Source organism: Manis pentadactyla, chromosome 5 (assembly GCF_030020395.1).
Source record: "Manis pentadactyla isolate mManPen7 chromosome 5, mManPen7.hap1, whole genome shotgun sequence".
Lineage (NCBI taxonomy): Eukaryota > Metazoa > Chordata > Mammalia > Pholidota > Manidae > Manis > Manis pentadactyla.
The window spans coordinates 161,253,608-161,276,709 of NC_080023.1; the positions used below are offsets into that span (position 1 = coordinate 161,253,608).

The following is a 23,102-nucleotide window of genomic DNA, read 5'->3' on the forward strand; positions in this document are numbered from 1 at the left end:
CTTAGAGGACCCGCCTCCGCCGCCGCCGCCACCGCGGGTGTGAAGCGGCCTGGTGTGGCGTTCCTCTCTTCGCCGGGCAGCCCGCCCAGGTAACTCAGTTTGGCCGGCGGGCCTGGAGGGCAGCTCTCACTTCTCCTCCCAGCCGCTGCGCGGGCGGCGCTCGAGGAGCGGAGTTGAGAAACGGCCCCGGTTGGGCCTGTGCGGGACAGTGGGCTGGGCAGTCGCCGGTGCGTGTGCGACTGACTGACCGGCGAGCCCGAGGCGGCCGCCTGCTGTGCCCACGCCGCGGGAGGAAGCTCGGGGGGGGATGAAGGGGACGGGTGATTGACCGCCAGAGGCGCGCGCTCTCGCGCCGTCATCGCCCCCGCCCGGGACTTGCCCGGGGGTCGCGGGGCGCAGGCGCGGCGGGCGGGGGTCCTCCCCACGGGCGCGCGGGCGCCTTTGTTCCCAGCGCGCGGGCCGGGGCGGGGCCTTGAGCCGCCCCGCCCCCCGCTCACGCGCCGCCCCGTCTCCTCCCGCAGGAGCCGCCGCCGGGGCCCGCTCGCCCGTCGCTTAAGTCGTCGCCGCCGCCGGCCGGGCCTGCGCCGCAGCCCCAAGCGCCGGAGCCATGGCGGGCGCCGCGTCCCCCTGCGCCAATGGCTGTGGGCCCGGCGCGCCCTCCGACGCCGAGGTGCTGCACCTCTGCCGCAGCCTCGAGGTGGGCACCGTCATGACTTTGTTCTACTCCAAGAAGTCGCAGCGGCCCGAGCGGAAGACCTTCCAGGTCAAGCTGGAGACGCGGCAGATCACGTGGAGCCGTGGCGCCGACAAGATCGAGGGGGCCAGTAAGTGCGACCCCTCCCCGGGGGCCACTGCTCGCGCGGGGATAGTAGGGTACTCGCCTGGCGCCCGCGTGCCCCGGCCCCCCGGCTGCGCTGACTTGGATAAACTTTCGGACCCTCCCCCATATCCTCCGGGCCCGCCCCCGCTTCAGCTCTGGTGGTCACCGAGGGCGGGGGGCATCCGGGTCCTCAGTCACCTGACAGGACACCCCTCCCCCAGCCGGGGGTAGTGTTCCAGGCGCTTTGACCAGAGGCTTAAGAGTCCTAGCTGGTGGTAGAGCAGCGGGGCAGGCATCGCGACCCCTACAACCCGGGAGGGGTGTGGGCTGAGGCTAGCTAGGGGAGCCACGATAGCGTCCCGCACCCATCCTCCAAAACAGGCCAGATCAGACAGTCACCGCCCACCACCGTGTCTCCAAAAAGCAGTCTTGGTGAAACTCAGGGCCCCCAGACTGGGCTCCTATTTGCAAAGACACCTTCCAGTTCCCTGAGTAGAACTTAGGCAGATGTTGGGGTCGGGCTGTTTTTGTTTGGAGCAGAACGGGTCCTACTCAGCTCCCTCTTGGGAAGGAAGGTGGTCCTGCTTGGTTTGGAAAAGCGTGAGAGAAATCAGTGGCTCCTTTTGTCCTGAAGCTGAATTTTGGAGGTCTGTGTTGGTGGGCAGACACCCAAAACCTGGGCAGAGACTCTTGGTAAAGGGGCCAGGCCTCTTTTGCCTTTGGAAACACATTGTCAAGAGTGTGGCCCCCGAAAGGCCAGTCTCAGTGCTTTGGAGTCACGTGTTCTTTTCAAGAGCATACAGACAGCTTGGGGTCTAGTCTTTTGTGTACTGTGTCATGCGTCCCATAGCTGCAGGAGCCAGGAGCTGCTACTTTTGGTTTCTTGCCTCTTTGCCTTCCCAGGCCTTATTCTGCTTTTGTTCAGGTATTGGTTAGGAAAGAGTTGGGGTATTTTGAAAAAACCCAGATCTTTCATAGTGATTCGACATAGTGCGTGCCTGAGCCATGGTTGGATGGGCATCCGGCTCTGCTCCAACCCATCCACCCTCACCCCACCACCTCCAAGTGTGAGAGATGATGTGTCTGCAACCCCAGGCTGTGGGTTGCTTCCTGAAAGGACCCCCAAGAGACTGGTGTTAGAGCTAGGTTCAGAACTCGGTCCGTGTAGCAGGGTCAGGAAGTGACACCCCCAAGGGAAGGAAGGTCCTGTAGACCTTGGGTATGGTGAACGTTGTGTAGATTAGTGAGGAGACTGGGAGGAAGGAAGGTCTTGTGGTGAGGCAGCCATCCTCAAGTAGACTCCGGGTCTGACACAGCTGCTGAACTTAGAAATGGCAGCTGCCTTCCTCGGTCCGCAACGGCTCTGTCAGCTTTTGGGAGAAAGATTTCGTGATTTGAGAGACCGGATTCCAAAGTGGAGAAAGGACAAGATACTGCAGGGAGCTGAGGTAGTTCTGGGAACAGGCTCCAGGCATGGCCCTATTCTTGCTCCTGTGGCTCTCCCTGCGCTCTGGTTAGTTAGTAGCCCTGGCTGGAAGTTCCCCGATAGAGATCTCCTGGTAACAGGCTGCATTTTAAACCATACAGGTGACCCGCCAGCAGTAAGTGTGGTACAGTGGTTCAAGGCAGGCTGGGTTTGAAGCCCATATCTTAATTGTGTGTTCCCTGACCAGTTATTTATCTTCTCTGAGCCTTAGTTTCCTCATCCGTAAAGTGGGAATAGTAATATATCCATTACATGTAGTTGCTCTGGGAATTAAGTGAGAAAATTGATGCAAAACATTTCACTCAGTGCCTGACACATTGTAAATGTTTAATAAATGTGAGCTATTAGTAATACTAACAATAGCAGTAATAGAGTATGATGGCCCTCCTGGACCCTGGACTGGGAATGCTGAGGGAGATGAAGTGTGACTGTAAGGAGAGGGTGAGGATGTGGGAGGGAAGGATGGGGGCCAGGTTCACATTGCACTTAGATCACTACCTGGAAAAAGGGAGGAAATGATTTTGTTTTGCCCCAACCCACCCACCTACCATGTAGAACAGTGTATAGAGTAAGTACAGGTTGTTGTGCACATTTGACTCCTGTGTGACTTTGTGAGTTAGGACCTGAACAGAAGGAAGGGGGCGTTAAAGAGGGAGGAGTCTAGTCCGTGGTGTTTCAGGTCTTTGGGGGATGAAGGCAGAAATGCAGAGGACCTGATGGCCTCTGTCCCCAAGGGTGGGTCAGTCAGAGGGGTACAAATTCAGTAGTCTTATCAGTTAGGTGGGGTTTGAGAGTCCTGGAGCCTAGGTCTAGGGCCAGAAGGGGCCCTGGCCCTTGGAGTTTGGAGGTCCAGTTTGAAGGAGTCAGGGGAAAAGGCTGCTAGACCCTTGTGTGGAGTTCAGATCTTGAGTGGAGCCTCTTGCTGAAAGAAACCCCCTTCTGCACATTCGTGGATGCACCTTGGTGGGTTCCAATCCCTGCGGTTCCCCTCTGCAGGCTCTGAGGAGGGTTGAGCTGCCAGCTGGGTCCCCTGCCACCTGGCCTCTTGCCCAGGTTCCTCAGGTGTCTGGCCCTTCCCAACGACCTTGCCCGGGTGCCGTACAGTGCCTATAGGCTGGCCAAAGAGGTGCCTCTGCTACTCTCAGGGTGTCCGTGGCCCTGAGAGAGAGACGGTGTGATGCAGTGAAAATGCATCTCAGTCCTGTATTGGCCTAACTGTGTGTCCTCTCACTCTGCCACTTGGGAAGTGGGGCTGGTACGTGCAGATTTCTGGGGTGGTAGTTTGGCCGAAAAGGGTGGGGACATGCTTTGGTGCCAGGTGTCATGGCGGTGTGACAGGAACCAGGTTGATGTTAGATTTTATATGTTGCAGACAATAACATACATGAGTACAAAGCAATTACAGGCTTCCTGCTGAGTGCTACAGAGACTTTTCATCATGTTTTTTTGGCTAATCCATTTTATAGGTGACAAAAATGGAAATACGGAGGGTGAATTAAGCCACGGGTGACGATGCTGGTATGTGACAACCTTAGCTGGATTCAGCTCCAGTCAGTGGCTGGCTGGCCAGACCCCAGACTCTAAGCCCTGGCATTGTGCTCTGAGTGGACCTCAGGCTCTGTGTCCTTAACTTGTGTTGCTCCTCTGGGGAGAAACCTTTGACTTCCTGGGCTCTGGCCCCACACTTTTCCTTCTGGTGCCTTCTGGGGTGAGATGGCTCAGTCTGAGGTCGCTGTGAGCAGAGGAAGCTCCACGGAGGGCTCTAAAAGCCAGCCAGGCACATTTGTGGGGACTGTGGAGCCCCAGGCTTTTGTCTTTGATCCTTCCGTAGATACTCCACGTGCTAGGCCCCCATAGGCGGTAAGTGAAAACAGGTCCTGTTCTTAGGGAAACCAAAACAGGTTATGACAATTCCAAGTGGTACCTTTGACGATGACAGTGGAAGGGGTGTCAGAAGAAAGCAGTCCCCCTGGACAAGGCATTCGGACTCAGAGGCAAGGTGGTGTTGGGACCATCTGTCTGGGGCCTGACCCTATGGCTGTCAGACTGGTGAGGAGACAGACCTGAGGATTGTTCTGAAGGCTAGGCCCAAGGTGCCTGAGGTGGGCATGCCAGGTGTCATCTGGGGTTTTCATTGTGCTGGCTGGTTGCTCCCAGTGGGTGAGGGGCAAGAAGAGCACGTGTCCGGATCTCCAGAGCTGGCCATCCCTGCCTGTGTGTTTCCTGTCTGACTGTAGTTTTCCAGGGGAAGTCAGACCTCTTAGTGTTTCCTCAGCACCCCAGGCTTGTGTTGGTTTCCACACCAGCCCTGCCAGGACCCCCTTACAGCTGGGGCACTCTCTCTTTTTTGTGAGCCTAGGAAAGGGGCCTGATTCGCAGGTGACTGGAGAGCTGAGCATATCCAGCACTGGTGCCCCCCAACACGTCCACCTTCTCATTGCATGTACACAAAAGCATGGGCTTGAGTCACTGGTCAGAGATCTTTGGCCTCTAGCTGTGTTTTGGGTAGTCCCTTGGAATGAGGGGCATTTATTCAGTAAATAGTGTTTGAACTCCTGTTTTCCCAGTGCTGGCCACTGAAGGGTCAAAAGATAAGTAAGACCTGGTCTGTGCCATTTAGGGACCTCCAGACACCTTAGGAACATGTAATTATAACCCTGTGTGTTATGTACCATAATAAAGGTCTATATCGAGAGCACTGTGCATGCAGAGTTAAGAGCTCTGCTTAGGAGCTGCAGGTGGGAGGAAAGAGTGTGGAAAGCATTCGTGGGGAGGAGGCCTGTGAGCTCGGCCTCGAAGAGCTGAGGAACAGGCCTGTGCTCAGGCTGAGGTGCTGGGATTGCCATGAGGGGGTCAGGAGTGTGGTGGTGAGGGGCTGGGGCTGGTTGGGGGCAGCCTAGGCATTACACTCTCCTGTAGGCAGTGGCTGTCAGCAGAGGCTGAAGCAGGACTGATTATCTTGCACCTCCTGTCTGGGAGAGGTAGAGGAGGGAGGCCGGTGAGCTAATGCAGTTTGCAGGAGAGGTGATGAGCACGCGGCAGACCACACTAAAGCAGGGCCTGGGTCTGGAGGGAGGGGATGGTGGAGCCGAGTAGTTCAGCATTTGGGCTCTGAACTCAAAGACTGCCTAGGTTAAAATCCTTGCTTGCTCTGTGACCTTGAGTGTGTGACTTTCTCTCTCAGGGCTCCTCTTATATAAAAGGGGGATAACAACATATCGTATTTATCTGATAAGGGTTATGTTAAGATCGGTGAGAATCTGTAAAGTGCTTCACATCGAGTGTGGCACCGTGTAAGTGCTGGACACATGGGCACTTTAACAAGGAGGAAGATGAGGGTTAAGTTCTTAAGGAGAAACTGCTTGGAGAAGGGAGCAGATGCGCCTGTTTTATTGAGAGGGCTTGTACCTGGCCACCAGGCCCTTTGATATGGTGACAGGGAGGCCCACCTGTTCTCTGTCTCTCAGAGCTCTTAGCAGCCCCTCTGTTATCAGGGTTCTTTGCCGCTGCTGACCTCTGCAGGGTGACAGGGCAGTTGACTGGAGGCTGCTGCTTTGGTGTCATATGAAGGTATTAGATGGCCTATTTCTAAGTGCCAAGCCCAGAGAAATGCAGTGACCAGAATTAGTCACATTGGTGGGAGACCCTTGTGTTCCAGGAAGTGCTTTAATGCCACCACTTAAGAATGATGGGGCCTTCCTCTGCCTTTGCTGTCGCTGTCTCTGTCATTCTCCATTAACTCCTGGCATCTCTTCCCACTCTGCCTTTTCCTCTGGGACATGGTTTCAAGGAGGCCGGAGATGGATAGATAAATTGGAGGGAGGAAGTGAGGCCTAATGTCACAAAGGGGAGAGGAGATTTTTTTTTCCCTTCTTCTCTCAGAACTGGAGAAGTCAGTGAGGACTTTAAGGAGAATCCTAGGAGAAATGGGGGTGGGATAGGAGGAGGGGAATGTTTTAGAGCTCCTTGTAGAGTGCTTTGTTCAAAGAAGCATGGCACCTTGCTTTCCTGGGGGAAATCTTAGAGAGCAGTATGGTGGCAGATGACCAGACTGTACGCAGAGCAAAGGGTGAGGAGTGACCTCCAGTAGCCACTCATGATTGGACTGCAGTGACCAGAGATTTGTGGCTAGAATAGGTCAGATGTAGGTCAGATGTGGGTTCAAGTCCCAGTGCTTCTGTGACCTTGGAAAAGTTAAAGTACCTATCTGAAACTAATGTTCAGCATAATTTCTTCCTCTTAGAGTTGCATATTAACAATAGTCAAATGAGATCATACATGCGAGTAAGAGATTTCGTGTGGAAGCGCTCAGTATAGCATTTAGTACTTGTGGGCACTTAATAAGCATTTTCCTCGGCTCTCACCTCAAGGAACTAGAGCTCCAGTTCTTTCTCCCACTTAGCCTGGCCACCAGTGGCTGCTCTGACAGCCTGGGCTAGAAGTCTCTTTCCCACTGGTTTTCTTTCTTCCCTCCCAGAGTCTACACAGAGGACTGGGGCATGAGAAAAATCAGTATTTAAATCGTGCCGTAGAGTTCATGGGCATGTTCTCATCCACTGTTGGACAAGAGATTGTTGGAGAGGGATTTGGAGAAGGGAGCCTGGGGAGGAGTGACATTTCTGTGACCTGGGCATGGGAGGTGGTGAGGCGGCTCTGTTGCCATGGCCTGTGTGTGTCGAGAGGCTGCCTTGGCTGGGGTCTCTGTGCTTAGATAAATATAGTCCACTGCTACTTTCACCCCCTGTAGGGGGGGTAGGAAAGCATCGTGATGGGGTCTCTGTGCTTAGATCTGGAGGGGTCACCTGCCCTTGCCTGACTGTCATCTCCCTGCCTTTGGCTCAGCACACGTGCCCCTGCGTAGCTGCCTCTGAGCCTGCTCTGTTGTGGCCACAGCTTCCTGCTGTCACCCCAGAGTTAGAACTTCTCACTGCCTCTCCTCACAGCTGCTCCCCAGAGCTCCTTTGCTGGGTGTGCTGGGGCCTCCAGAGAGAGTGAGGAATATGGATGCCTGGCAGACCTCTGGGGAGTGTCTGCAGCCCTCGGCAGATAGGAAAAGAACTGTGGGCAGGGGGTGGTGTGTGAATACTCTGGTGGAGGGAAGAGGCGGTGGGGATAGTGGAGCTGGTTGCTCTGTGGGAGGTTATGGTCCCAGGAGATGGGGCTCGAGGAGTCTGCACTTGGATTCCTGGCTCTGATCTTAATGTTCTCCCTCCCCTCCTTGTAAGACTAGTTTCATTCGAGGTGGTGCCTGGCTAGTCTTTGAGAGGCCACAGTGGCTATCTGCCCAGGCACAAGTATTAGCTCTCTCCCTGACTCGTCACCTCCTAGGAACAGGGCCCATCCTGGGGGAGGCAGGGACAGCTCCTTTTTATAACCCACATGTAGGCTTTGTGTATAGGCTTTGCTGCTTCCTTCCGGGCCCTTCCCGGTGTTGGCTGGTGGCCCTGGCTTCAGCAAGACTCAGGATACAGAATACATGGGGCGGTACTTTCTCCTGCAGAAGACTGGCATCTCCTTTGCTGAGCCCAGGCCTGGCGCAGTGGAAGCTTGGGTTAGGGAGCAAGAAAAGGAGGTGACCCGGTCCTTGGTTCTGGGAAGCTTGCAATCTGGAACACACAGGAAACCGTGAAAGCCCAGGGCCAGCAGGAGAAAGTTGTGCCCAAAGTTCTGTAGGCTGAGCCCAGAGTCCCAACGGAAACAGCTTTCTCTCTGTGGCAGCTCACCCTGCCCCTGTGGGGTCCCTCCCACTGCTGGCAGGCTTGCCAGTGTAGGTTAGAGGATCTGTTCAGAGACTGTGAGGTGCTTGGGGAGCACAGCGTGGGCACGGTGGAGTGGGCGGTCTGACCGAAGCCCCAGGCCCTGGCAGCTGACAGCTGACCAGACTGGTGAGGGGTTGGGCCATGGTGTGACCACTTGTTTGTGTGGGATCTAATTCTAACACAGTAGGGGTGGGCCATTCACTTTGGGGTTGGCTCCCTGTTTTCTTGGACACCTGGGAATAGAGCTGAGCTGAAATGTCCCAAGGGAAGTGGTGGTTTAAGGGATGCCCCCAGGTCACAGTGTCCTTGGCTTGGCCTTACCCGTGGGGGGGAGAGTAGGACATTGACTGCACTGGGCCTCTGGCTGTGTAGCTGTAAGTGTGGGTGCGGTGGGTGAATTCTAACCCCATGGGATGGAGTGGCTTCAGCCTCAGGGCCCAAGTTCATGGAGTGACTAACCTTAGGAATGAAGGGGCGAGTTGGCCACAGGTCCCAAAGCCTTCTCAGCCTTCTTGGGGGCAGGTGGGCAGCTGGGAGGGTGCGCAACAACAGGGCACAGTGGGCAACAGAGTCTGTCTCTGAGTCCCTGCAGACACTGCTCCCTGCTCCACCCGATAGTCCTCCAGCTGTTTGGAGGCAGCTCTCCTCTTCCTACCCTAGTTGCTTCCTCTACCCACAGCAGTAATTGAGCATAATGTGACTATTTACTTGTCATTCCCAACTGGGACTGCGGCCTTCCTTGGGAGTTCTTAGCCTATCCATCAAAGAGGTTAGAAAAGGTGGCATATGTCACATTGCCTCCCAAATTTTTACTCAGGGCCTCTTGAGGCCAGCAGTGAATTACTGGGAGCATCCCCTCCAGTGAGAACAGAACAGCTGATGCCCATAACTGTTCCCATGAGGATGTCTGTCCTGGTCCCTGTTCTGAGAACTGGCCCATGGCGTAAGGGTGAGGCAGCCAGCCTCAGATGGGTATGAAGAAGGGTAAGCCAGAGGCTGTCTTAAGAGAGTAGAACTAGGGAATTAAAATCAGGAAAGGGAATGTCCAAGGTAGCCATCCTCTCTGTATGGGAGGCAGGTCTGAGGAATCTGCCAGGTTTCCTGGGGAAGCAATGAGTGCTTGAGTTCCCTGTTAGCTCGGAGTGGGGTCAGACTACGTCACACCAGGGCCTTGCCTCCCCAGGAACCAAAAGCAGGACAGAGAGAGTGGCTTGACTTGAGCTGGCATGGTCCAAGGGGAGTGCTGACGAGAGGCGGGGCCGAGCAGCTCTGAGAGGGGAGAGTCTGGGGGGTGTGCAGCAGAGGGCTGCTGAGCAAGCAGGCCTCCGAACGACTCCGCTCCTGAGCAGGTCTCCTAGTCCAGGTTGACTCTTGGAGGTTTAAAGGCTGCCCCCAGCTCTCCCCAAGAGGGACCAAGGCCTGTGGTGGCAGTAACAGGGAGACCACAGAGAGCCAGGGAGCCAGAGCTGGGGCCGGGGGATGAGATGGCATGGGGTTCAGCAAGTTCTTCAGGGGAGGCCTCTGCGGTCCACCACCCACCTGACCCCCCACTTCAACCCCATCACTGAGACTGCCAGTCAGAGGCCCCTGTTGTTTCCTTGGGGGAGGGAGGCCCCAGATTTTTCTTCTCCTAGGCCTTGCATTTTCTGCTAGGCACTGGGACATTGAAGCTGCCAGACATGTCCATGTTCTCAAGGAGCCACTGCAGTGGAGAAGACAGTCAAGTAACCTTAAAATGCATACATGGCTCCCATCGTTTGGGTGCTCAGTGAATATGCTTGTGAACAATAAATACAGCCAGTGAGACTTGTTTAAGGAGTAGATTGGGGGGTGGTGAGGGAGAAGGAGATGTTAGGAATGATTCTAAACTTTCTCTTCTGTATACCTGTTTGGAGGAGGTGCTGTTAGCTAACCCAGGAGGTGTGGCAAGAGGTCTGGGTTTTCGTGAGAGAAGACAACGTGTTGGTTTGGAGGGGCTGATTTTGAGGCAATCGGGTGGAGGTGGCACGTAGGTAGCCAGGTCAAAGGGGTTGGGCAGTGTGTGAGCTCTCGGTCACGGGGGAAGGGGTGCGCGGCAGGGACGGCACTGGCCGGGGAGAGGGGAGCACCTCAGGAGAGAAGGCCCTGGCCTGGGCCTTGATGAAGGCTTATAATGGGGTGGGCCTGGAGCTGAGGAGAAGCAGGAAAGCTGGGAGAGGTTATGAGAGAGACATCAAAAGAGCTGTAAGCAGGAGGTGGGGTGCGGTTGACTGGTTGCTCTGAGAGTCAGGAGAGATGAGGATAGAAAAGTGTCTTCTGCTTAGCACGCTGGCTCTTCAGGCAGCCTGCATATACTGTGGGGGCATTTCGTTTGGCCTTTTGAGATTCTGGGACAGCTCTGGGACCTCTCCCCTGTATCTGGGGACGTGGCAGGCATAGGCCCTCTAGAAAGACTTTAGGCAGCATCAGCCTGCAGGGGAGACAGAGGTCAGAGTGCATATGTCCTCAGCCCTGGAGGCCTACCAGGGGCTGCCAGGGAGTCACTGGGCTTGGCCAGAAAAGTTGGGGCAAGCCCTTCTCCTTGATGTGGCCTTCCTGTACTGTGGTGTGTTGGAGGTCGGTGTAGGCCCACCTTCCTTCCCCTCATCCCGAAGCTTGGAATGCTGTTTCCCAACAGCCAAGCAGCTGCATCCACGCCTGGCTTCCGTCATCCCCTCTGGCCCACATGGGCAGGTCAGCCCTCCAGACCTGTCTTCTGCAGAGCTGTCTCCAAGGCTTCCCAAGTAGAACTTTCTCTGTGCTCTCAGCTCCACAGACATGTCCCTGTTCCACGCCTTGCACGACCTCATAGCTATCCAGTTCCCCATCTGTTTCCTCCACCAGGCAGGGGCTTTCTCAAGGGCAGGAACTCAAATGCCTTATTGATCTCTGTTTACTCAGGACCCCACCCAGGGCCTGATGTTGAGTAGAATAGGTGTCTAATACATGTTTGCTCAGATGATGGAATGAAGGAATAAATGCACTCGGCCGCTGCCCGGCTCTCTCCTGGCTTTGGGTTCCCTCGGTGGGGCCTCCTTCCCTTCCCCCGGGGCCTGGGTGTGCTCTGGCCCCTTTGAAATGGGCAGGATTAGTCTAGTGTCCTAGGTGAGAGGGCTGCCTGCCTAGGTGTTATGAAAGCTTGCTATGGCTTTCTGGCTTTTTCACTGCTTGTCAGGGATGGTGGCTGCTGTTGGGCCATGCAAAGGGCTCTGTCATGACCACCACATGATCGTGACAAGACCCTCTGGAGCCTCTGTTTCCTCAGTGCCCTAAAGAGATTCATCTAGAATCTAGACTAAATGATTCTTGTCCTGGAGAGGATCCTTTACAGCTGTGACCTGAAGCAGCACATAGGGGTGCTGGGTACCGTGTAGGAGAGTCCCACAGACCTCTATCCAGCTGTCTGAATGCCCTTTTCCTGTTTATCAAGGTGACTCCAGATGCTGAGCCAGGCCTGGCTTCCCTTCTTGGTCAGGTGTTTGGGGGAGGGAGCAGTGACTGACGAAATCCAAGGTAGAGCAGATGGTGAGCACTACCCTTGGTATAACCAGGACTCAGGGTTTGGCTGGATTTCCCTGTGTGTTTCCCAGAAGGGCTCTGGTCCTCTCTCCCCTGCTGGTCTGGTTGGAAGGCATTTGCTGCACAGGAACAGGAAGGAGATAAGCCCTAGCCTCACCTTTCCTTTGTTTGAAGACCCTGTGACTGTGGGTCTCCAAGCCTGGATCCTCATCTGTGAAAGGGAGGTGGATGGCTACCTGCTTCTCCACTCTCACGTTCGTCTGTTGGGGCCTGGGAGCTGAAGCTGTTCTTGCCTGTTCCTGTTGTGGGGAGAAGGGGGAAAGGCAATAGCCTCAGAGCAGAGAGGGGATTGGATGAGGGGGACTCTGGCTCCTGCCAGAGGCCTTGGGCACTAGGCAGCCAGTGTGGAAACTACTGGCCATCCCATACCTCGGCTCCTGCTGCATCAGGTTCCTTTCCTACCTGTGTCCCGGGTCTGCCTCCTATTTGGCCACCTCCATCCTTTTCTTTCGGAGCAGTAAAGGCTGTCAAAGCTGTGTATGCTCCTGGCTGATACTGGTACCCTGGAGTGCAGAGTCCCTTTGCCTCTCGTTCCCTGTGAAGGGGACCCTGGAGTGCAGCACCTGCTCTACTCTGGTGGAGCAGGGTAGGAACCTGTGGTGGGTTGGCAGAGGTATGGGAATGGATATCAGCCAGATGGCAGTTGCTTCCCCCTGCAGCATCCTTTCTCTGGCTCAGCATACCCCTGGGGGAGCAGGCCCAGTTCCGTCTGTGCACCCTCAGGCCCTGGATGTGTAGTATCTCTGGAGGATGCTGAAGGGGGTGGCCCACCTGAGGGGTGGGGGGACTGGGAAAAGCCCATCAGTTGCTGCAAGCTGCACGTAGAGAGGGCAATTGATGAGATACCATTTCTGGGAAGATGTGCATACCTCTTCTGACCCCTGGAACCCTGAAGCTCCTGGTGGCCTTGGTTTAGAGCCAAGCAGAGTGTGGTATGCAGGGAGCCTGCCTCTTCTACTGTTCTGTTTTCCCCAAAGCTCCATTAGTTTCCCATGGTTCTCACTTGCTGCAGGAACCTCTAGTGTTCGCAGACAGCATTGGCCCCCAGAGGCCACATCCCGCAACTGTGGCCAGTCTATCTTTTTTCTGTCCCCATAGTCACTTCACCTACCTGCAAATGTGCTGCATTTGCAAATTGCATATTTGCATATTTGTTGACCCACTGCACCACCTCTTCCAGGAAGCCATCCCTGGTACCATATTTGAGCACCTGTGGCCTTTGCTGCCTCTTAGATAATTAGCTGTGGAGTCTAACTCAAGTGTTCATTCCTGCTCCTAAGCACCCTAGACATTTAGAGGCCTCCCCAGGGACCCAGCTTGGGGGAATGGAGCGAAGAGTCAAATGTGGTTTTTTTCCTTGGACTCACAGGCCAGGGGCCTGGACACCAGGAAGCATTCGACAAGGATGTGTATGACAAGAATGGTGGAGCACTGAGAATGCCAGGCCAGTGGAGACTTTAAGTGACAAGGTGGGCCTGGCACATGCAAAGGCTCAGGAGGGAACCAATTTGGGGCTGGGATCTGTGGGTCTTGTCTTGATTGGACTTGACCCCATTTGCGCAAGGCTGGTCTTTCCCCACTTTCTTCCAGCACCCATGCGGGATTGGGCCCACAGTCCTGGAGGGGATCTGGGGGTCCACATGCCACGGGCGGGGGGAGTGAAAACCCCCAGAGGGGAAGAGACCTGCCCAGGTAATAGTCACTTACCTCTTTCAAGCTCTCTAAACTTGATAAAAATACTTTTCGTATTTTTTCATGCATTGTAACTGCTTTAAGTTGCAGAATGTAGTTACATATGCATTTCTATTTGGATAGTTTCTACTGCAGTTCACATCAATAATTTGTGCACTTTGTAAAGAGAAATATTTCAATGAAAGCATGTTTCATGTAATATATGCCATTTCCTTCTGTTGTGGTGGTGGTGGTGGTGGTGGTCTTGGCCATATTGTCATCATTTTGGAGGTTTGATTCTCAGTGTGTCCTTCTGTCCCTTTCCAGTAAGTCACTTTTGTGTCTGTTCTCTCACCGACATCTCACCATAGCCCAGTGAAGGGGGGGCCAAGAGTGGGGACCTCGTCTTGCAGATAAGGGAGATGGGCTCAGAGGTGGGGCCTTGGTCGCACTTGTGCTCAGGGTCCTTCTCCATACGTCATCCTCGCCTGATGGATAGTTAGTGGGCCAGTAGGTTTGGGGGACTGCTATCTGTGCAGGGCTGTTTGGAAAATGACTTTGTTGAAGGCAGAGGATGCTAGGACACAGGTTCCTGACCAAGAAGCTTGGGTCTAATTTAGGTTCTTGGATTTGATGCTTGGCCTCCCTTTCTCCCTCCCAGGACCCACCATGGTCAGGTTGAAGCCACATTTCTACTCTCTGGGGCAGGATTGCTGGCTCTCCCTGGCTGTACTCAGAAGGAGCCCTGCAGAGAGCTTGGTGTCTTGCCTTTACCACCCCCTTTCCCTTCCCAGGTTGTCCTGGCACTCTTCCTGGTCAACAGGAGTGTTGCCTCGGTGCACATATATGCAGTGAGTGTCAGATGCACTGGGAAGGAGGAGGGCTAGTAGAGGGCTGTGGCTGAGCCTGATGTCTGGCAGGGGGTGGGAAGCAGGATTCTGAGATGGGAAGCAGCCCTGTTTTCAGAGGAGCCTAGCACAGACAGGTCCTCTGTGGTCAGTGTCCTCTGTCCCTTCCCGGGCTCCAGACTGGCTGCCTGCCATTCGTGGCAACCTCTCCTCTCCTCACCCAGTAGAGTGGGTGCTATCCCAGAGGTGGGGGCTGCTCTTCTGCAGAGGCAAGTTCTAAGCTGGGCCTAGGAGCAGCAAGAGTACCCTTTGTTGCTGTATAGCCTTAGAGTACCTGTGATCAGATTTGTGGCTCAGATAAGGAAACTGGGGCTCTTAAAGGGAAAGTGACTGCCATTACTGGTGTGTCTAGAAGCCAGTTTGCTCTCCAGGCCTGCATGACTTGCATACTCTGCTTTGAGTAACTGCTGGTCTGTAGTCTCTGTGATCTCAGGCTAGGAATCTATCCATAGGCCAAGAGAGAAAAGGGAAGTTTTCCCCTCCCAGTCATTCAAGCTCTGGTTTTGCAAATTCAGACTTATGGAATTGTGCCTCAGTGTTTACAGCTGGCCCTGCTGCCAGGCAGGGAGCATGTTTCCTTCTGCATGAAAACCAGTCCAAAGTTGGGGCAGTCAGGGCAGGCCAAGACTGACTCTGCATGTGGGTATCTTTGTGTCGCCATCTGTCTGCATGGGAGGGGTTCAGGGCAGGCCTACTCCTACAAAAACCTTCACTTTTTCTATGACCTTCCAGAGAGGAAAGCAGACTTGCCTGGAGGCTGAGTTTTATGCTTAGAAACAGGATTTGAATCTTGGTCTTTGTGATTTGGGTCCTGTTTGTCTCCAATTCTGGTGCCCCACCACATGCCTCAGACTGTTGGTGACTGTAGGTGGGTGCCATGGCTGCAACCGGCCAGGGGCCGCAGGCTCAGGAAGCGGTCTCTGGCCTACAGCACATCTGCATGCACTGATCTGAACCCAGGGCCCAGGAGCCCCACTCCACCCCTCTCCCTGCAAGACTCGTTTCTGACCTGAAGAAAGGCTACTTGGATTTTTCCCGTGTCCCCAGGCAGCCGTGGCCCATCTGCACCTCTCCCCAGCAAAGCCCTGGCAGGCAGCTGCCGTTGCCTATCCTGCTGCTGGCTTTTAGGCCCCATGTGGATGCCACCAGGCACACAGGCAGGCAGCAGGCTCCTCAGACTCCACTGGGACCAGTGGTCGCTGGCAAGGTCCTTACTGTGCAACCCTGTGAGGTAGGAATTGCAAGTTTACCAATGGGCAAGCTGAGGCTGAGGGACTGCCCCTGCCCAGGTCTGCCTAGCTGGAATCGAAGACTGTGTGGTTCTCATCTGCTTCAAAAAGGGGCCTTCAAAAAGGGGGGCTTCCTGAAGTTGTGGGAGGAGGAAGAGTGCCAGCAGGGCCCCCGGGTTTCTATCCAGGGCACCAGGCAGCCTGGCCTATGAGAAGAAACCCAGCCCTCAGAGCTGGTGTATGATGCCAGTCACTGGCCCGGGCGTGAGTGGTCCCTCATTACCCCAGAGCCTCTGGAGAAAGGCTGGTCGCTATTTCTTCACGAGAGTTTGTCGAGTGAATGGTAGGAATTGAGTCCCCCTTCCCACCCAGGCAGCTTATCTTGTCACTACCATGGCCATGCGTGGGGTGACGATACCCACGCCGTTCCTGAAGCCGGAGCAGCCTGAGCACGGGCCTCCAGGAGCTGGTCCCTGGAGGAATGAGCTGCTGTGGCTCCGCGCGGGCTGAACTGGCTGGGGTGTGCCCACGGAACCCCTGGCCCTCCCAGGCCAGGATGAGCTTGGGGACGGGACCGTGTCATCAGCGAGGCCCCAGTTCCCTCCTGTCGCACCTCAGACTGCCCTGGCCGCAGGGAGCTCCCCCGGCTCCTGCCTCGCGAGGCCCCCTCTGCCCCCTGGCCTCTGTTTTCCCTGAAGTTCATGGGGTGTTGATGTGCTGTGGTTCTGAGCAGGGGGTGAGAGCTGGGCCCTAGGTCTCTGGGGATAAGGTGCTGCTCCTGCTCCTCTAAGCATTTCTCCTCCCCTCCCCGATCCCAGGAGGGCCTCTCTTCCTGCCCTTCTGGTCTCAGTACAGGTCTCTCCCGGAACGAACTGGACTGGCTCAGCCTCCCCTTCCCCACCACTGGGGCGGAGGCTGTGCCTGCCCCAGGGGAGTCTCCTCTCCATGACGGCATCCCCTGGAGAACCAGCCCTGGCTCTCTCAGGAAGGGGACCTGCTGTATTCTCAGAAGCAGGAGAAGGGGGATGGGGTTGGGAGGTCGCACAGGAGACGCTTTTAAGAATGTGATAGAGCATCTCTCCCTAGTATCACCTCCTTTCAGCCCACTGTTGGCTTGTTGTGGAGCATCAGGGCCAGGCTGGCACCTCCTTCTGGGGAAGTATAAGGGACTGGCTGTGGCCAGCTGGAGCCTAAAAGACTTGGGCATCTGGCCTGGAACTGCTGTGTACCTACTTGGTCCCTGTCTTGGGCAGGAGCTTGTTCTGCCTTCAGCCTAGTGTCCGTTGAAATGTGCCCAGGAGCACAGAGCAGGCCAGAGGTTCCCCTAGGGCCTGCTGGCAGAGGTGTTGGGGGGGGGGGGTAGCTGCATGTGGCCTGGCATCAGGCTTCAGACTGACCCTCCAGCTTCCTGCCTAGTGGTGGCTGCACCATCAACCAACTGCAGTGGCTGGTGGGCAGAGCTGCGAGGAGGGCCCTGGGCTGGGGACCGTGCAGGCCCTGACTTACGTGCATGTGCATGTGCGTGAGGTTGTGTGCCTGTACATGCGTGTGGGAGGGGGTGGCAGCAGCTCTGCACCGGAAATGCTCACTGGTTTCTGTTTCAAAGGGCAGAGTTCATAGTTATTCTGCAGTTTCTGATCTGGGTATTTCCCCTGTTCAGCTCCTTCTCCCATTCCTGGAAGCTGTCTCTCAGGCTGGGTCTTTATGACTCAGTTTCCCCCCTCCCTGTTTCTACTTGAGTGTAACTCCTTAATTTTAAAACTTCACTCCCATTTGTGGCCCCTCCCCCACCTGGGTGCATGCTTTTTTCATTTGCTCATTCAGTCATTCAACAAGCACTGGACTGGCCCTGCCTGGCCTTGGGGGAGATGAAGAACATAAACACACGTGGTGCCATGAGGGGTCAAGGGTATGATTGTACAGGAGGGTGCTTCCTGGTTGGGTCTTTGGTAGGAGAGGGTGGAGCCCAGGAGGGAACCAGGGTGAAATGGGGGACAGGAAGCACCTGCTATTCTTGACCTTGGTCCAGCTTGGTTTGGATGAAGCAGGAAGATGGGAGGTGGAAGCTGGGAGGTGAATCCCTGGCCCCATCACAGAGGGCTTTGAAGGCCTGCGGAGCTTGTTCTCCTTAGTGAACAACTTTGGGAGGAGTCAGACTGTGGGAGGACAACTTTGTTCTGCAGTTTCTGATCTGGGCATTTCCCCTGTTCAGCTCCTTCTCCCATTCCTGGAAGCTGTCTCTCTCTTAGTGAACAACTTTGGGAGGAGTCCCAGAAGACTCAGGAAGGATGGCTGGTGGGTGAGGAGAGCTGGGGGGCAGCATAGCTGGCAGGCAAACCCAGGTTTTCAGGGGGAAAACCAGCCTAGGCCTCGGTAGCCCCAGCAGCATTGTGGCAGGAAGCAGGCTTGGGCCCAGAAGGGATGTTGGAGGTGGGACAGATGGGGGGCAGCTGTGGCGAGAGAGACAGGAAGAGAGCCTGGGGGTTTGGGCCCCTTAGGACATCCAGCCAGGGTGGTGTACAGTCTGGGCCAAGAGGGAGGACGCCTGGGGTGGAGGCTGGCCACACAGTGTGCTGGCACTGCTCCTGGGTCCATATCTTCCCAGTGAGAGCATTTGAAGAGGTGCTCAGAGTTGTCTCTGATTGCTAAGCCAGGCTTCTTCCATTTGACCAGATCCTCCTCAAATCTCTCCTTTCTGGCCTGGCAAGTCTGCCGTCTGTCCAGGGTTCCAGCCAGCACCAAGACAATGTGCGGGTGTGTGGCCTGGGGCAGCCCTTCCCTGTGCTCTCTACACCTGCAGTCAGAATCTGCACAGCAGGGCAGACTTGGTGATGGAGCAAGCCAGCACTGAGTGAGCCCCGACCATGTGCCACCTGCAGAGCTGGGTATTTTTGGCTGTTATGATTTTGGAGCTCACCAACAACCTCATGAAGTGTTGTTTGTTACCTGTGTTCACAGATGAAGCAGTGGGGTCAGAACAGTTGTCACTCTGCTGAGGTCACACAGCTAATGTGAGGGGGAGCTGGGATTCTAGTCTCTGCAGTCTTGCCCCAGAACCCATGCCTGTTTTTTCTACCACCCTGCCTTCTCAAGAAAGTCAAGCCCATTGCTTTATAGATTGTAAAACCAAGACTGGGGGACGTTAAATGAGTCATTCAGCATGGTTTCCGAGGCAAGTCTGCCGTTCAGACCTGTGTGCTTCCCTGCTCTGTGCTGTGCAAGGGCAGGGGTCATGCAGGGACCCTCTGAGAGCCAGGAGAGGGAAGTGTCCCATTGGATAGCCCTTGCCTCGGGACTCTGCCTCTTGCTGAGTCTTGCTTGGGGTTGTCTTGTGGAGGTGGGCAATTTCTGGGATGTACCAGTGCTCTGGGCCTGATCCCTATTTTCTTCCATGGATCCTGAGATCCACTTGGGCCTGCCAAATCCCATCCCTACCCTTGGGACTTAGGATTTGGTTTGTGCACTTTGTCAGAAAATGGTCCTTACAGAACAGCCTTGGGTCCCATTGCTCTTTCTAATGGCCAGCTTTTTTCCAAGTCAGACTAACCTGCCTATATCTCAGTGAGGGAAAGTACACAGGACAGAGCTCCCTGCTCCCCCAGACAGCTCACTCAGACCTCTTTTTAAGCAGAGGTCTACCCTTAGACTCAGCCCTGCTCTCTTACCATCTAGCAGAACTGTGTGTGGTCTTGATTCTGCCCCTTAGAGGAGGTTTCTTGTGGCCCCTCCCTGAGGGGGAGTGAGGAAACCAGGCTTCCCTCATTTCAGTGCTGATTCTTGGAGACCCCAGGCTGACCTTGGCCTCTTCCCTACCTTCCTAGTTGACATTCGGGAAATCAAGGAGATCCGCCCAGGGAAGACCTCACGAGATTTTGATCGCTACCAGGAGGACCCTGCTTTCCGACCAGACCAATCACACTGCTTTGTTATCCTGTATGGAATGGAATTCCGCCTGAAGACCCTGAGCCTGCAAGGTAGGAGTCCAGGGCCTGGCCGAGGTAGGGGAGCTAAGGGGAATGCCCACTGACTCCCAGCTCAGGAGGAGGGGCCTGCAGCCCAGCTGTTTACGCCCCGCTCACAGCTACATCTGAGGAGGAAGTGAATATGTGGATCAAGGGCTTAACTTGGCTGATGGAGGATACATCGCAGGCGGCCACACCCCTGCAGATTGAGAGGTAAGATCCCCCCCTGATGGGTTAGGTTGCGGGCATTAGGTACTAGGGAGCAGGGGCAGGGACCTAGGCCTCTGTGCCCAGACACTGCCTGCTGCTCACCTCCCCAGGCCTGGTCCTGGCTGGACAAATGACCCTCACTTTAGGCCTCTCTCCCCCCAGGTGGCTGCGGAAGCAGTTCTACTCAGTGGATCGGAACCGTGAGGATCGGTGGGTGCCGAGCTGTGCTCTGGTCCTGTGGGGCGAGTTGGGGCAGCCAGAACAGTAGCCATGCTCTGAGCAGCTGCCTGGAGGGCCAGAGGACCTGCCTCAAGCAGGGTCAGAGGGCAGGGGGTTCTGCCACAAGTAGCTGCCTGCAGAAAGCCCTCTGACAGCCTTGGCACAGCCTTCAAGAGAGGCCGAGTGTAATAAGCTGTGTGCCTTCCCCCCGCCACCCGTGTGCAGGAACAGGAAGTGTAGACCTGGGTCAGGGCGGCCTGTAGAGTAGGAGAGGGGGTGCCTTTGAGGCTCATGGCTTTGAGGCTGTGGCATGGCAGCCAAGGAAAGATGCGGAACAAAGATCAGGTCACAGTAAGAACCTTGGATCGTTGTTGTGAAAGAGATGGAAAACCGTGGAGGGTTTGAAGAGAGGTGTTACGTAGGATCGCTGGCTGCTGCTGGAGAGTCCAGGGCAGGGCTCAGCTGGAGGGCTCTGTTAGGAAGCGGCCTCCAGCTTCAGGAGAAACGTAAGAGGGCTTAGGGCAGGGTGGAGGTGGCAGGAAGTGGCCAGATTTGTTTCTACTGTATTTTGAAGAAAGAGCCCAAATAGACTTTCTTAATAGGTTGATTTGGAGATGTGAGAGAAAGAGGGGTTGAGGACGACAGAAGCTTTTTTGGTTTGAGCATCTGGAAAGGTGGAGTTGCCACTGAGGTGGGGAGGCCATGGGAGGAACACGTCTGGGGTGTGTTAAGTTTTATGCCCTTAGATGTTCAGGTGGAGGTGCTGAGTAGGCAGGCAGGTAGAAGGACCCTAGGGGAGCAGTTGGGCCTGGAGATGTTACTTGAGGAACATACAGGTGATTCAGAAGGCCATGAGGCTAGGTAGGTCACCTGGGGGCAAGTGTAGTAAGAAAGGGCAAGAAAAGATCCACCAGTGGCGGATCCCAGTCTGCTTGAATATTGGGGCCTGGGGAGGTGAGAAGGAGCAGCTCGTGAAGAGGAAAACCCAGAGGATACAGGAGTTCTGGAAGCCCAGGGAGGAAGAAGTGGTGGCAGCGCCTGGCTTTGTCATGCGTGCAGACTGCGTGGCACTGTTGGACTTAGCAGCACAGATGTTGCTGGCGCCCTTGACCAGGCAGTGAAGGAGTGGGGAGGGGCTCAGGGGGTGCAGAAGGGAACATGGAGGCTCCTTCGAGGTGTAGCTGTGAGGGGACCAGAGCAGGGGGCAGTAACTGGAGAGGTAAGCAGGGACAAGACAGATGTTTTTGGTGGGAGAGAGAACCGCCTGCTTGTCATGCTGATGGCAGAGAGTCCACAGAGGAAGCTTGGTCAAGCCGCACGTTCCTAACCTGCAGAGCGAGGCCACTGGCAGCTGCCTCCTGGATGACAGGGCCTGATGAGCTGCACTGTTTAGAGCAGTGCTTACTGACCACTCAGGACGGAACCGAATCCACTCAAGGAGTTCTCATGCTGTCTGCCAGGCTCTTGGGCCAGAGGAGGAGGGGTGCCTGCTCCCCCCTCCCTGATACCACCTTCCAGGAGAAAAAGCCTCCCTTTCTCCCCATCTTTTCTAACTTGTTGCCAGACATGGTGGTGTCCACTAGCCTCACATCCTGGGCAGGGCACCCCCAGGGGGCGGGGATGCTTCCCTGTCAGACCCCAGGAGAGGCCCAGTCACCAGCTGTGGTGTTGGACTGATAGTGACCTTCCCTGTGGGCCCAGTGCCAAGACCTGAACTCCCAGTGTCCTGGGGGGTGGTGCGGTGGGGAGTCACAGGGAATTTGTGGGCAAGCCCTGCAGGAGCCCAGAGGTGCAGCACCAGAGGCGGCTTCCCTCTGTGCTGGGGGGCCAGCTCACCCAGGAGGGCTGAGGGGCCAGGGGTAAGGGCCGTGTGGTGCCGAGGAGGGGAGGCCTGCTGGTGGCTCCAGGCCCCGTCCCTGACCCACTTTGCTGAGCCTGCCCGCTCCTTGCCAAATCGGGGGCTTTTCGTAGCTCAGGTGAGGAGACAGGCCCCGAGGAAGGAAGAGTCACTTCAGGGGCTCTGGCCCAGCCTCACCCACAGGACTGTGGGTCCCTGAGTAGTGTGGTTTACCTCTCGGGCCCCAGGTGGAGGCAGCCCACACCTAGGTCAGAGGCCCTGGGAGGTTGGCTGAGGCCATGGTGTGTTCCTGTTCCCTCAGTATATCAGCCAAGGACCTGAAGAACATGCTGTCCCAGGTCAACTATCGGGTCCCCAACATGCGCTTCCTCCGAGAGCGGCTGACAGTAAGGGCTCTGTGGTTCGTCTGTGGGTGGGGCAGGGGAGGCCAGGGGCCCTGGGCCTGTGGGCCTCACCAGACCTCCACTCTGTCTGGCGCAGGACCTGGAGCAGCGCAGCAGTGACATCACCTATGGGCAGTTTGCTCAGCTGTACCGCAGCCTCATGTACAGCGCCCAGAAGACGGTGCATGAGCCACCTGCCCTCCCCTGGCCCTGGCCCAGGCCCTGCTCTCCTGCCCCAGCCCCAGCCCCAGCCCCAGCCCCAGCCCTGCTTGCCCCAGCCCTGCCTCCCTGCTTGGGGCCTTTTGGATGCCATTTCTCCAGCTCTCTCGAGGCCTCCCCCATCTGTTGCCCCAGCCTTTCTTCCTGAGAGCCCCTTTCCTATGTAGCCTCCCAGGTGCTCTCACTCTGACTAGGTTCTGTCTCCTGCAGATGGACCTCCCCTTCTTGGAAGCCAGTGCCCTGAGGTTTGGTTTAAAGTGGGGAGGTGGGATTCCCCACTGGGTGATTCCCGATGCATGTGGGAGGGAGTGGATGGGGTGAGCCATGTTGGACCGTTCTAGGCAGCTGTGCTGGCCGAGAGCCGGGCCTGTTTTCCAAGGGGCCCCTCACTGTCTGTGGGCCACAGTAGCCCGCTGGCCACCAAGCACTTCCCTTCTGTCCTGCAGGGCAGGGGAGCGGCCGGAGCTTTGCCGAGTGTCCCTTCCTGAGTTCCAGCAGTTCCTCCTTGAGTACCAGGGGGTATGGCTGGGCTGGGCTGGGGCTGGGCCTGGGCCAGGGTGCCTGGCGGAGGAGGGCTGGGCTTGTCGTTGACTGAAGGCCTCTCACATGCTTCCCCCCTTACCACCCCCATCAGGAGCTGTGGGCTGTTGACCGGCTCCAGGTGCAGGAGTTCATGTTCAGCTTCCTCCGGGACCCACTGCGAGAGATTGAGGAGCCGCACTTCTTCCTGGACGAGGTGAGCTCTCCCTTTGATCCCTCCTGCCAAAGAGATGGGTGGCGC

General features: G+C 56.0%; 1 protein-coding gene across 10 annotated transcripts in view; it reads left to right on the plus strand.

Annotated features, from left to right (window-relative positions):
* PLCG1 (phospholipase C gamma 1) overlaps positions 1–23,102 on the plus strand; it is a 35,508-nt gene continuing 12,406 nt past the window's right edge. For 6 of the 10 annotated variants that reach the window (XR_008997953.1, XM_057502991.1, XM_057502992.1 and 3 more), the window contains exons 1-10: positions 1–89; positions 522–824; positions 19,292–19,444; positions 19,552–19,645; positions 19,805–19,852; positions 22,021–22,105; positions 22,200–22,283; positions 22,532–22,566; positions 22,768–22,840; positions 22,956–23,057. Coding sequence is in view for 9 of the 10 variants with exons in the window: in XM_057502991.1 (XP_057358974.1) it covers positions 608–824; positions 19,292–19,444; positions 19,552–19,645; positions 19,805–19,852; positions 22,021–22,105; positions 22,200–22,283; positions 22,532–22,566; positions 22,768–22,840; positions 22,956–23,057 (891 nt within the window). In the remaining variant the exon portion in view is untranslated. The remainder of the gene's footprint in view (positions 90–521; positions 825–19,291; positions 19,445–19,551; positions 19,646–19,804; positions 19,853–22,020; positions 22,106–22,199; positions 22,284–22,531; positions 22,567–22,767; positions 22,841–22,955; positions 23,058–23,102) is intronic. The other 4 variants (XM_036902277.2, XM_057502995.1, XM_036902279.2 and 1 more) reach the window with 1 other exon arrangement.